The sequence below is a fragment of the Manis pentadactyla genome, chromosome 8 (assembly GCF_030020395.1).
Source record: "Manis pentadactyla isolate mManPen7 chromosome 8, mManPen7.hap1, whole genome shotgun sequence".
Lineage (NCBI taxonomy): Eukaryota > Metazoa > Chordata > Mammalia > Pholidota > Manidae > Manis > Manis pentadactyla.
The window spans coordinates 114,617,997-114,630,495 of record NC_080026.1 but is presented as its reverse complement, the minus strand read 5'-3'; the positions used below and the strand labels follow the sequence as shown (position 1 = coordinate 114,630,495).

General features: G+C 54.7%; 1 protein-coding gene across 1 annotated transcript; it reads right to left on the bottom strand.

The window, feature by feature from the left end:
* Positions 1-904: 904 nt before the first annotated feature.
* On the bottom strand, positions 905-3,018 carry LOC130684633 (inositol 1,4,5-trisphosphate receptor-interacting protein-like). Its single transcript, XM_057506288.1, has one exon. It carries the CDS (start codon positions 3,007-3,009, stop codon positions 1,357-1,359), a length of 1,653 nt encoding a protein of 550 aa, XP_057362271.1. The 5' UTR covers positions 3,010-3,018; the 3' UTR covers positions 905-1,356.
* Between the last annotated feature and the right edge of the window lie 9,481 nt (positions 3,019-12,499).

The following is a 12,499-nucleotide window of genomic DNA, read 5'->3' as shown; positions in this document are numbered from 1 at the left end:
GCTCAGTCTGACTCCAGCTCACATGCAAGGCTTCCTACAGGCTTCCATGCCAGCAGAGCCCAGCCTCCCGCTGTGAGTTAGCACTGTCAGGCAGACTGTCCGTTTTCTAGAACACTCCGAGGCAGGCGAGAGCACCTCTGGAGTAGGATCCTTCTTCAGGCCCCGGTGAGCCTGACACCCCCTGTAAGTGAGCATGGCGTCTAGGAGGCACGGCCAGCTTGAACTCTGGCAGGAGAACGTAGTGCTGGTGCAGGTGCCCTCATTCTTGCTTCCTCCTTGGCCCTCACAAGGGTTACTGAGGTAACACCGAGAGAGGAACTCCCCATGGGCCAGTGATGCCACCAGTGGAGGGAGTGGCTTCCCAACCCCGCTGACCCAGGCTGGAGACGAGGCCAAGGCCCGCGGGCTGGGCCCCGAGGGCTGCCCTATGTGTTCCCAGTCAGCCGGCCCTCTTTTGGGCTCTATGGGTCCTGGTCATCTATGTGGCTGGCAAGGCTCATCCAAAAAGGGGGGTTCTGTGTGGTGAGGGAGCCCCACTGGAGTGAACAGCTAGGGGCCTACAGATGGAGCCAGGTTTCCACAGTGGCTCTTGTTTCCAGGCATGTCCTGCTCTAGGATTAGGATCCTGAGGAAAACTCTGGGCTGCGGCTTCTCTCACCGCTCAGCTCTGCACTTTGTCTGATCTGGGCATCAGAGGCCAGACTGTGAGCTATAACTCAGCACCCTGGGTACCAAGCTCTGTCCTTTGCCCCAGTCACCCTGTGTCTCTCAGCTTCTGCCTTTAGCACCTGCACCACCACTGGGTTCTCCTGAATTAGAGACATGAAAACATCCATTTGGGTATGATTCTTTTTACATCCCAGGTCAGCCTTTACTTGAATATCATAGAGGATCTACAGGAATGCAGACGGATCCATGTTAAGACCACACACCCTGATTTCCAATAACGCTTGGCCCTAGGCATCTGCAACCAAAGCACTAATAGGGACACATGTGGGGATTTCCAGCCTTCATTCATAGTCCACACAATAGGGGTCCCACTGTGGTTACTATTTTTTATACTATTTGTAGATAGTCTCTAATTCAGTGTCCAGTGTTCTGTCATCATCCTGGCCATTCTTGGGGATCCAAAAGCAAGCTGTAAGGATTGGTCTCCAAACCCAGACAAAGCCTCAATAGCAGACTCCCATGGCATGAAAGTAATCCAGCTTCTAGCTTGGAATTCTGTTTCCCCTGTACCATAGGGCCTGGCTTCTCTGGGAGCCGATGCTCCCAGCAAAGCCTGCCATTCTTCCAGGACGGGGCCTGCTGATGCCCCCGAGGTGTGGACGTGCGTCCTGGGTCCTGGATGCGCTATTAGACAGCAGCTTTTTGGGGCAGGTTTGCATGGTCTGAGGGGATATGTAGGGAATACGCACTAATGAGTGCTGGTGCATTCTTGAGCAGCTCATAGAACGAGTCCACCGTCTTGCGGTAGAGACTTCGCTGCAGGACAAACGGCCCGAAGAGGTTGAGAGGCTGCGCCCTGCGAATGGCCTTGGGCAGTCCCACGGTGTCGGGCACCTTTCGGTTGCCAATAAAGAAGTGATGGAGCTTCTTCTTGAGCAGGCTCTTCTCCAGGAAGCAGAGCAGCTCATGCAGACGCACATCCAGCTGCCCAGCCTTCCAGTCAGCAGCCTGCCGGGAGAGCAGGAGGTGCAACAGGGCTGTCTTCACGTGGTAGCCACCAAGTCCGCTGGGGCCGGTCAGGCGGCTCTGCTTGGAGAGCAGAAAGGAGGTGATCTGCAAGCAGGTGAGGTGGCAGGCACCCTCAGGCAGCCTCTTTGACATCATCCTAAGGAAGTGTCGCTCGTAGACAGCGAAGGACAAGAGCCAGTCAGTACTGGACGCTGGGGTCCCCCCAGAGGGCTCCCTGGGAAGTTGGGAGACAAAGTACAGGTCCGAGTCATCACAGTGGATCACAGGAATCACGTTGAAGGGCATGAACTTGCCTGAGCGGAACCTGATCTTGAGGGACCCTGGGGTGTCCAGCTGGTTAAAGGCCAGGTCGAACTCGTATTTGCGGGCAATGCGGTGCCAGGCTCTGGTGAGGGCTGTCTGGAACCACCTCATGACCTGCACTGAGTCCAGATATGGGGAATCTCGGGCACACAGTGGGTCTTCTGCCTCACAGCCAAGCTGCACCGAGTTGTTTTTGCCGTGGAGGAGACACAGCATGTCCTCACCAAGTTTGGTCTTGCCACAGATACAGCCCAGCATATCCTCAGCCTGGACCACCTTAATCTGGCCATAACCCTGGCGATCCAAGGGCACGGAGTGGTTGGAGCACCAGAGCTCTGGATGGAAGTGGTAGGGCTCTGGGGGCGTGAAGGGCACAAAGAGTTTGCACAGCAGCGGCCTGTCCACCTGCCAGTTCTCATACATGCTGTCCACGCCAATGAAATCCTCCACCTCCATGTCTGTGTCCCGGTTACAGAGGCTTCTCAGAGCTTCCAGTAAGTCATCCACGAAGCCTTCCACAAACTCACGGGTACGAGCCGCTTCGGCTGTGGCTCCCCATATGCAACACTCCTGAAAGTGGTCGAGCATGGCCTTGTTGGGCAGGGTGAGGCCCCGGAGGGGTGCACCCTCCAGGCCAGGCAGCTCGTCCTCGTTGCCACCCAGGCAGTCTGGTGAGCGCCCGTCCTGGTGGGCTTGCCACCATAACTCGATCACTAGGAAGAGGATCATGCAGAGGGTGCTCCACAGGTCCCAGGTGATGCGGTTCTCATTCTGCTGCTGGCCTTCCTCCGCCACCTGCTCCAGGGCCTCCTTCTCGTCCGCCAGCCGCGCCACCTCCTCCTCCAGGCGTAGCTGCTGCAGCTGCAGCTCCTCCTGGTACGCCTGCATCTTGCGGATGATCTCCTCCTCATTCTCGGGCACGGTGGTGTTCTCCCGAGGGAACAGCAGAGGGTGGTTGACGATGGCTGTCACCACCACCAGACACACCCGGAAGAGCTCCAGTGCCATGCTGGGGCTTTCCTACGGGGAGAGAGAGAGACAGACAGTCACACCAAGCTCCCAACAATGCCAAGTCTTCCCTAGACCTGCACACCGACCTCCACCTCACCGAGCAGGTGAGTGTCTTAGAGCTCTGCTCCCACCCAACCCACTATCTCCTCTCCTGCTTCAGTCTAGTCCTGGGAACAAGAGCCCGAAGTTCTGCACCACCGATCCTGGCTGAACAGCCACTGTGGTGGATCTCTGTTCTGTATGCCCAGACATTCCTCTTTCTGGTAGCAGTACCCATTTTGCCTGGGAATCAGCCTTTTTCTACTCCCAGTCCTTATGGCTTGGGTGGGGATAACCTTGCCCCACCTCCAGGGACGAACATATGACTGTGGTCTAGGGTTTCCGAGGGAACAGGGAACAGCTGGTGGTGGCTCTGTAGCTGCCTCAAAGTAGGGGTCTGCCTGAGAAAGATGCCAACATAGAGGAAAGCAGTCTCCCAACCCCTGGATCCAGCTATGTCTGAAGCCATCACCTCTGAACTCTTTAGTCATACAAATCAGTAAATTCTCCTTTTTGTTTAAGTCAGTTTGAGTTATTTTTCCATCATTTGAAACCAAAAACAGTCCTAAATAAGCCATTCCCTTCTTCTCCTAGTGAATGCCTTGTGGTGAACACATTTTCTTCAAGGCCTAGTGGAGAAGAACAGGAGGACTGGATTCCAAAGTCAGCCCTGTCATTGACTAGCTGTGTGACCTTGGGCATATTAACTCACCTCTCTGAGACCGTTTCTTTACTGCACCAGAGGAAAGCCACAGTACCCACAGGGTCACCACACTAATGGATGGATATCCACACAAACTGCATACACAGCACACTGAACGGGGGACAGCATGTATTCAATGAATAACAACTTTGTGGAAGCAGTTTTGTGAACTGATCTTCCCCCACTGTAAACCTGTCCTTCTGATCTGGAAGTCTGTATCCCAAATTCAGACACTGACCTCCTGGGTCTTCATCCAGGCCAATATTGGAGACAACCAGGGTGACCAAGTCATTGGTTTCCCTCTCATGTGTCATCTGAACTTTAAATCTGATTTAATTGTGGAAGGAGACACTCCATTCCTCCAGGATAAAAGGATTTTTAGGTCTCAGGTGACTTCTGGGGAAGGGCTAACCCCTTATAATCCTTGCTGTTCAGACTGCACACCTGCAATATCTCCTGGGAATTTGCTGGAAATGCAGAATCTCAGCCCCACTCCAGGCCTACTGAACCAGAATCTGCATTTTAATATCATCTTTAATACATTAAAGTCTCAGAGGCACCATCCTGTAGTGTAAGCCTGACATTATACCCTCTCCTCTCCCTGGCAGGTACTGTGGGAAACAACAATTGGCTTTTTCCACACTTGTTCTGTCCTGTCTGGGACCGCAGCTAAGAGAGCAAATGGCCACATGAGACCCTGGCTGGACAATAAAGTACACAGGAGAGTTCCTCCCACTGCCCCACTGACACATGCCAACACATGCTGTTAGGAGCTACTGTGTTTTTACCGAGCCCCATTCCCTGACCTTGAATTTGCACCCTAATAACCACCTGTTCTGATTTTTACCCTAATGGCACCAAGGAGCAGGTATTTGCCACCAGGTAGGGACCTCTGTAGATTCTACCTGGCAACGCCAGGATGCAGACGACCTGAGTGCCACACTTGGATAGAGCCTACTGCCGAGAAGCGGGTCCACACTGTACACAGCTGCATGCGTCAGGAGGAGCCAAGAGGGCTGGGTGGGAGGGAGGTCCAGCAACAGCAGAATTCAGAAATATCCAGGCCTCAGAGGTGAACTCTGAGGCACTTTTGTGCTTCCACTTGAGGAGGAAACAGAGGACAGGAGAAAGTGGAGGAAGCCAGACTGGAAAGGGAGGGGGTGAGGAAAACATGCAGGGGGCAACCAGCCAGCTTTTCTTCCCCGAAACAAGGAGCAGCTTGCTAGATAATTGCAGAAACAGGTCAGCCCTGGCTTCTACATTAGTGAAACATCAATGGAAAGTTTTGCCAGGGTGGTCCGCGGCAAAGCCGCCAAGGCCGGCTCATCAGCGTGGACCAGAACATTAAGACACAGGTGTGGCACACTCATTCTAGAATACCAGTCAGCAGCCAGTCTGGAGATAACTTGTGGATTTTGAGACCTTTTGGAGCCCCCATGCCAAATGCAGCCACCTTCAGGCACAGCAGGTCCTGACAAGTCACATAATAGCTCTTGGGAACTCCCAGCCAGGAGGTCAGTTGCCATGTTAATTCCAGGTAGGATGACACCAACCGGGGTCAGGTGCCATTGCCAATCCCTATGCCTGGGGAGTCCCTCTCCTCTCTGACAGCCTCCCTAGGGCCACCTGTGCTGGTGGATGAAGGGCTGTAAAGGCCTCCTTGTTCTGGGGCAGGCAAGGCTCAAGACTTCAGACTCCAAACCACATGCAGCAATCGACTGTGTGTGCAAGGGGCTAAGAGGACTCTGGAGGGGAGAGAAACTGGGTTGGAACCTAGCACATATACCTATGAGATATGTGACCTTGGAGAAACCACTCCACTACCCAGCACCTCAGTCTTATCATCTGTAAAATGGGAATAAAACACCTGCTATGGTAAAGCTTGAATGAGGTAATGCATATAAAGTCCTTAGCAAAATGCTTGCCCCTTGGGTATACTTTCTCATAAAAGGATAGCTGTCATGGGATGGGAGTATGCAGATGATGTTGCCTTCAGGGGTTGGTGACCGCCACAGAGGTGGCCCTATGAAGTACTCTGGAAAGACGCAGGAAGCTCCAGAAACACTGACAATAGTAGGGTTACAGACAAGACGATGGGGGCCTGAGGGAAACGAGGCCACATAGTGCAAGAGGCCTAGGCTGTGGGTGAGTCACTTAGCTTCCCCAGGGCTCCAGCGCTTTACCTGTGAGAGGGAGCTAACAGCAGGCCCTCCTTCACAGGAAGGCTGGCTTAGGGAGTAACCCCTGTCAGGTGCTGAGCTCAGAGCGCATCCCAGCAGGCACCCTACAAAACCAGCTCACTCACCTTCAGCCCACATGGGTCTCTGTTTTCTCACGCTCCAAGCATGCTAGCTCTGCCCACGTCCTTGGGGCACGGAGGAGCACATGCTCAGAAGTGCTTCTGAAAGCACACGGTGCCCCTCCCAGGGTGCTGCCCCTTGACACGTCACTCCACCAACCCTACCCGCCCACAGCTGGGGAAGCCTTCAGAGCCCTGGATACTCCTGGAGGTTCAGTTCCCTCTGACTCCATCCTCAACTTTCAAATCATCGGCTCCCTCCCCGGGATCAGGTGGGATCCCAGCTGCCATTTTGCTCCTTTTAACTTTGCACTCGCTGGCTGGCTTGCTCATGGCACCTTAGCATATGCAGAATGGGTGGCTGCTCACTGCTTACCAGATGGTGCTGAGTTTGAATCCTCCCATTTCCCCTCCCCAGACTAAGTCACATGGACACTGTCCTGGGGGCCAGGGAGCGCAGAAGAATGAGGGAACAGAATCCGTGTGGTTTGACTTGCGGAGACCACAGGGACAGGGCAGGTCCCTGGGAGCCTCCCACAAAACCGTGGACACGCATGCACACCCTCTTCCCCAGCTGGAAGGACGTCTACCTCTGCCTTGGTCCAAGCTCTCATCTCTAACAAGGCTGCTCCACACATGTGATCTGAGACGTCCAGTGGGTTTGGCTTTGAAAATAAACCTGGGTCACTCCCAGGGCTTTTGTCTGTCTGCTTGCCAGGAAGCCCACAGGAAATCTGCTTAGTTACTCTCTACCCCTGCCCTGCCCACAGAGCATGAGGGGGTCCATGCAGGCCACAGCTAAACTTAGCCTGGCAAAGGGCCAGGGTCTTGCGTCAGTAGACGCTGGGTAAGAGGGTATCCTCTGTTTGCCCTGGGCAGAGGGATGCAGGTGGTCAGCCCAGACCAATGGCTGTTCAGACCCTTACTCTGTGCCTGGCCAGAAGTCCCAGGTCCCGGAGCAAAAATCTAAATCTCCTGTCCTTGGGGTCTGTCATCCTTGGGGACCCCAGAGCCCCACGACACTGCCACCAGAGCCTTATTCAGTGAACGTCACTGAGAGTTGTCTAACAGCAGCACACTTCTGTTTATCAAGCCTTCACGAGGATGTGCTGGGTATGTGACCCTGTAACCTCAGCGGTGGGTGTTAGTTATCCCAGTTTCACAGATTCCCAAAAGACCAAGTAATTTTCCAGTCACACAACTAGAAAAGGCACATCTGGCCTGAGAGTCATTCTGTTGTGTCTGCTTCCACCTGCCAAGCCCAGGTTCTTTCCACTGTGCTGGTGCTGCAGGGCCCAGAGATGAGTGCAGCTGATTCTCAGGAGGAAAAACACCATAGCCCCTGTGGGGAGGCAACAGGCCATGAAAATGCAGAGGAAGAGTTTCTTTTCTGTTCTTTGGGGACCCCTCATCTATAGACTGTCCCTGTGCCCACCTGATGGGGAGATCTGGGTGTGCAAGCCCTTGGTTCTATGTCTACCTCCTTCCAGACAGAATTCCCACCGCAAACCAGGAGCACTGCGAGCCTGTGTCCAGCCTCACAAAGTGTTCATCAACCCCCCTTCAGCTCTATCATCCACCTGCCCCCACCCAGGGCTGGCTCGGTGGCTTCTGCAGCAGGGGCATCCAGGACCCATTTCTCAGCAGCCCTGTAGGCACCCTGGGAAAGCAGTTCTCAAATGTTGTCCCCAACTCAACAGTACCAGCATCTTGGGAACTTGCTAGACATGCAAATTTTCACATGCAATCTCAGACCTGATCATCAGAAACTCCAGGACTGCGGCCCAACACCTGTGTGTTTAATGAGCCCACCAGGTGGTTCTAATGCACACTGAAGTATGCGACCCACCCCTGCTCAAGCCAGGCAGGCTTCCAGGGAGGAGGAGGTGGGTTTCCCACAGTGTCGCTGCAGCCCAGATTCTGAAGCTTGCTGAAGGTTTGTCCCATGCCCAGCCTGTCGGATGCCATTAGCTCTGCTCATTACAACAGCAAAAAGCAGCCCGGGCCCTGGCGTCATCTTCAGAGTTAAAAGGAGCAGCTGATGTGTTTCCTTATGAAATGGGAAAAAGGAGGTGGGACGGTGGCACTTGTAGTTCTGGCCCCATAGGGTTGCTGTGTCCCTTTCCCACTGCTTAGGTTCTGGGCCCTCTGAGAAAGAAGGGGCCAAGGGAGACCAAACTGTTGATAAGTTTGGGCTGAAGCCCGACTGTGCACCTGGCCTGGAGCTAGGGTTTCACAGTCCCAGCTAACGCGGTATAGTTGTTTGGGGAAATAAAACCAGACATTTAAGAAAGCCAGATTTAGTGCTGTACTGATCTAAGCCCCGTTTTTTACAGATGAGGAAACAGGCCTAAAGAGAAGACACGCTTGACTGGGAGAGTGGGTGGAAGCGATCCTGGAGGGCTGGACATGACCTGTGGACCCCCTCAGGGACTCCCACCCAGACGGAAGAGGAGTAGGGGAAGGTAAGCCATTTTCATCAGTAGTGGCGTTTACATTTACGAAGCTAAGTTCTCTGTGTGTGTTTTGCCATTTAATTTTCAGAACATCAGTTCGGTATTTGCAATATCCCTCCCTGCTTTGTAAGGAGACTGATAAGGAAGTCCACTGGGTGGCTTCTCAAACTCCCTGTCTGCAGTGAGTGGGTTCTCCTCCCTCAGCTCTGCCAGGGGATGAGTGAGCCCTACCAACTCTTCCTGCCTGGTGGCACCTCCCAGGCACCACTGCCCGGAGTGTCCACCAAAACCATTCAGGTCTGCAGTACTCCAAGCTTTCTAGCCTTGGAGAAGCAGGACGTATAAGAATGCAGAGTACGAGTCTGACCCTGAATCTTGGTGTTGGAGTTTGGGCCCCATGAACAGTCTGTCTGAAGCCCCGGTGCGGCCCTTCTCCCATGGTCTGGCCTATCTTGCCTCATCCCCGATTCCACGCTTCTCGGTAGTAGAGACTGTGGCCCACCCTGGAGTCGGACCAGCTTTCCCGCCCATCGTCATTCAGATCCGGCTCCAAGGCCCCTCCTCTGGGGAGCCCGCCCCTTGTCTGCACTCCTGCAGCCCAGGCCACCTTCCTGCTCTTTACTGTGTCAGGTCACCCACCAGTCCCTGCCTTCGCAGTTCCGGTTCCAGGGAGCTACAGAGGCTGAACATCTTCCTGCCCCCTCCAGGGCACCAGACTTGGGGCTGGCATGCTGCAGGAGCCCTTAAGTCAGCAGGAGTTGACTTAGCACCCACTTGGGAGGAGATGGCCAGCTGTGGGAGTGATGTCTCCACAAACGCCTTCCTCTTCACCTAACTCAGGGCCAGGGACAGGCAGACTCAGCTCAGATGGTTCAGTAAGGGCAGCTCTGAACACATTACCACTCGACATGATTGGCTCCCGCCCTTCTGGGATGGAGAAGGGCCCTGCAGAGCCGGCCCACGCCCCAGCAAGGGCAAGGCCATAGTGCTACCACTGGGCGTCTCTGGCTGAGGTCTCCTTATCTGCACCCCAAACAGGGACAGGGAGGGGTCAGGGGGACTATGGCAGGCCTCAGGTCTGGGTAGGAGAGGGAGGGGCAGGCAAAAAAGGAAGAGAGGAAAGAGGAAGGAAGAGGAACAACAACAAATTGAGAAAATGGGTAGGAGGTGTGGTTCCGGGCCCCCAGCCCCTCCTCCCTTATCATCTCTGCAGCCGCCCCTCCCCCTGCCCAGTCACCTTCCAAACCGCACCCACTGGGAAGAACCTGTACTGGGCTCCGTCCCATACCTCCGTTCAAGTCACGTCTCCAAGGGGCAGGGGTTGTAACGCCAAATGCCAGGGAGGGGAGCACCCCTGCAGAAAACGGGCAAGGCTGCAGGTGCTGGAGGTCCAAATGGTAGGGATGGGGTCAGCTGGGTCACACATGCTTTATCAAAGGGGCAGAGCCACCACATCACATGTTCTGAGCACCAAGAATAGCATCATCTTTTTTTCTATGAGAAGCCAGAAATCTAGATTATCAAAATCCCCCAATTTTACAATGTCACTGCTATTGTAAAAATTCTTTACAAATCATGTGAGCCAAAATAAAATATGTCAGTGTGCCACATACAGCCTGCAGGCCCGGTCTACGGTGCCCTCCCCATGTCTGCTCTCCAGTCCCTGTGGCTCCCCACCCCTCCAAGCATTCCTCAAGGCTGCCCTTGACCCTGGACCCTCCTCACTGGTCCCCCTCAGTGATACCGCTACTTGCTATTCCCGTTGCATCCACCTCTGAAACACCCCCACTCTGGCCTAACCCTTCTCCCCAGACCCAGTCCTGACTGTGCTCCAGTGTCTCCCAGTTGGTCCCAGTAGCCGCCCTCAGAATGATCATTGCCAGTATTATGAGGCCTGTGTGCCAGGCCTGTGCTAGGGGCTACATGAAAGCCCTCCCTGTGGCCTCTCTGCGGACTAAGAGACCTTGTAGTCTAATGGGTATTACAGCACCAGGGAGTACTCGGTATTACCGTCTAAGGTCCCAGGGATTGGGGAACCAGACCCCACTGCCCCTCTCTAACCCTGGGGAGACCCCAGACTGACGGAGCAGAGACCTGGGCTCAGCAGGACCCAGGGTTCAAGACTGGGCCCTGGTGAGGGTGGGAGGAAGGCAGAGAGAGAGCGTGCAGAGAGGAGACCCCTGCCCCACGCCCGACCGAGGTGGATCCTGTGGGAAAGTGCACACTGTGAGAGGAGTGGCCTCCACACTAAGGTGAGGTCCTGCAGCTCTGCTGTCACATGGCCACACCTGCCAGATTCACAGAGCACATCCGGTCACACCCCTGAAGGCATTAAATTTCCCCAGGCTCACTCTTGGAAGACGGAGTTTCCAAAATGTCACCAGAATGCCAACCCTGTCCTCTGGAGTGGGGTCACGTGCTGGTCAGCCCAGATGCAGGAAGGACAGAGGCCAGGACTCTACCAGCAGGGGTGGGAGAGCCTACATCCTTCCTGTCCCAGCTCCTCCCTCAGCAGTTCACGCAAGTCCCTTGACAAGCAAGGGTTGGAGAAGGCAGGGAAGCCATCAGTATCCCAGGAGGGACACAGCGTCCTTCTGTCCATGGTGCCTGACTTCCCCACTGCAGAGGCCCTAAGCTGCAGGGCGTCGAGGGAAATCAGTGTCTTGGGACAGAGAGACAGACATACTGAGGCCTGGTGTTGCAGAGGCTAAGGGACGACAAGGAGGCCTGAGCTCACAGAGACAAGGAAGGGCTCCCCTGAAAGCCCTGAGTCCAGGCCTACATCCCCTTTTCTCTCATTATTCTCCCTGGGCACCTCAAATCCAACCATCACTGCACGGGTAAGTCTAAGTCCATGTGCTAATACCCAGGCCCTGTGAATGTGACCTTCTTTGGAAGGAAGCATCTTTACAGATGTAATTAAATTAAGGACCTTGAGATGAGCTCAGCTGGCATTACCCAGTGGGGCCTTAATCCAAGTAAGTATCCTTATAGAGAGACAGAAAAGGAAAAAATGGCAAAGAGGAGAAGGCGAAAGAAGCCGCAAGCAGAGGCTGGAGCGATACTACCACAGCCCGGGGATGGCTGGAGTCCTGGGAAGCTGGACAAGGAAAAGAAGTACTCCCCCGTAGAACCTTAGGAGCGAGTATGGCCCTGTGGGTACCTTGAATTCAGGCTTCTGACCTCCAGAACTTTGCGGGGAGACATTTCCGTTGTGTTCTGGCAGCCCTGGCACACTAATGCAGTCTGAGAGTGAGATGCAACCTCCTGTCCTCACCCAGCTTCCCCACTGACTGTCCCGTTTCTGCCTGGCATTGGCAGTCTCTGCAGCCTGGGGGTTCCATACTGACCGGGCTCCCCATCCTACTGGCAGTGGCGTGGGCCTTTGGAATCAGCTCCTCTGGGCACTCATAATTCCCGGCCACCGGAGGTAGGCTCCTCGGCCCTGGAGGTCTCCCTTCCGCATTTTAGTGGGTTTCTGTTCCTAAGGGACATTGGTCAGAGCCATAAGCCTGATGTTCAAGGCCTGGCCCCAGCAAGCCACAGGGGACTCCTCAGTTTCCTTCCCACCTGCCTGGCCACTTCAGATTATCGAGTGTTCCCTGAACCCCTCATATACTCCCCCGCCAACTCACACCTCACATCTCTGAAGCCAACACCCTACACCCAGGGGTCCTCACAGGGAGCACAAGAGCCTTCCCGACCCTTCCCCAACCCCCAACTCCTGAGACAAATGCTTCTTTCTTGAAAGGGACAGAAGAACAAAGGGAGGGAGATGGCATATTTACTAAGCCCCTCTGAGCGCAGCATCTGGGGCCTTGTGCAGATGTGTGTCCAGACACAGCAGGCACCCTACAAAGGCTTACCCACCTCCCCATCCTTAGCTGCCGCACCTGCACAACAGCCCAAGGCATTGAGGCCGAGCAGAAGCTCGAGGTCCCACCAGTAGGCAGAGAGCCGAGGAGCCACACGCACGTCTCGAAGCCCTTC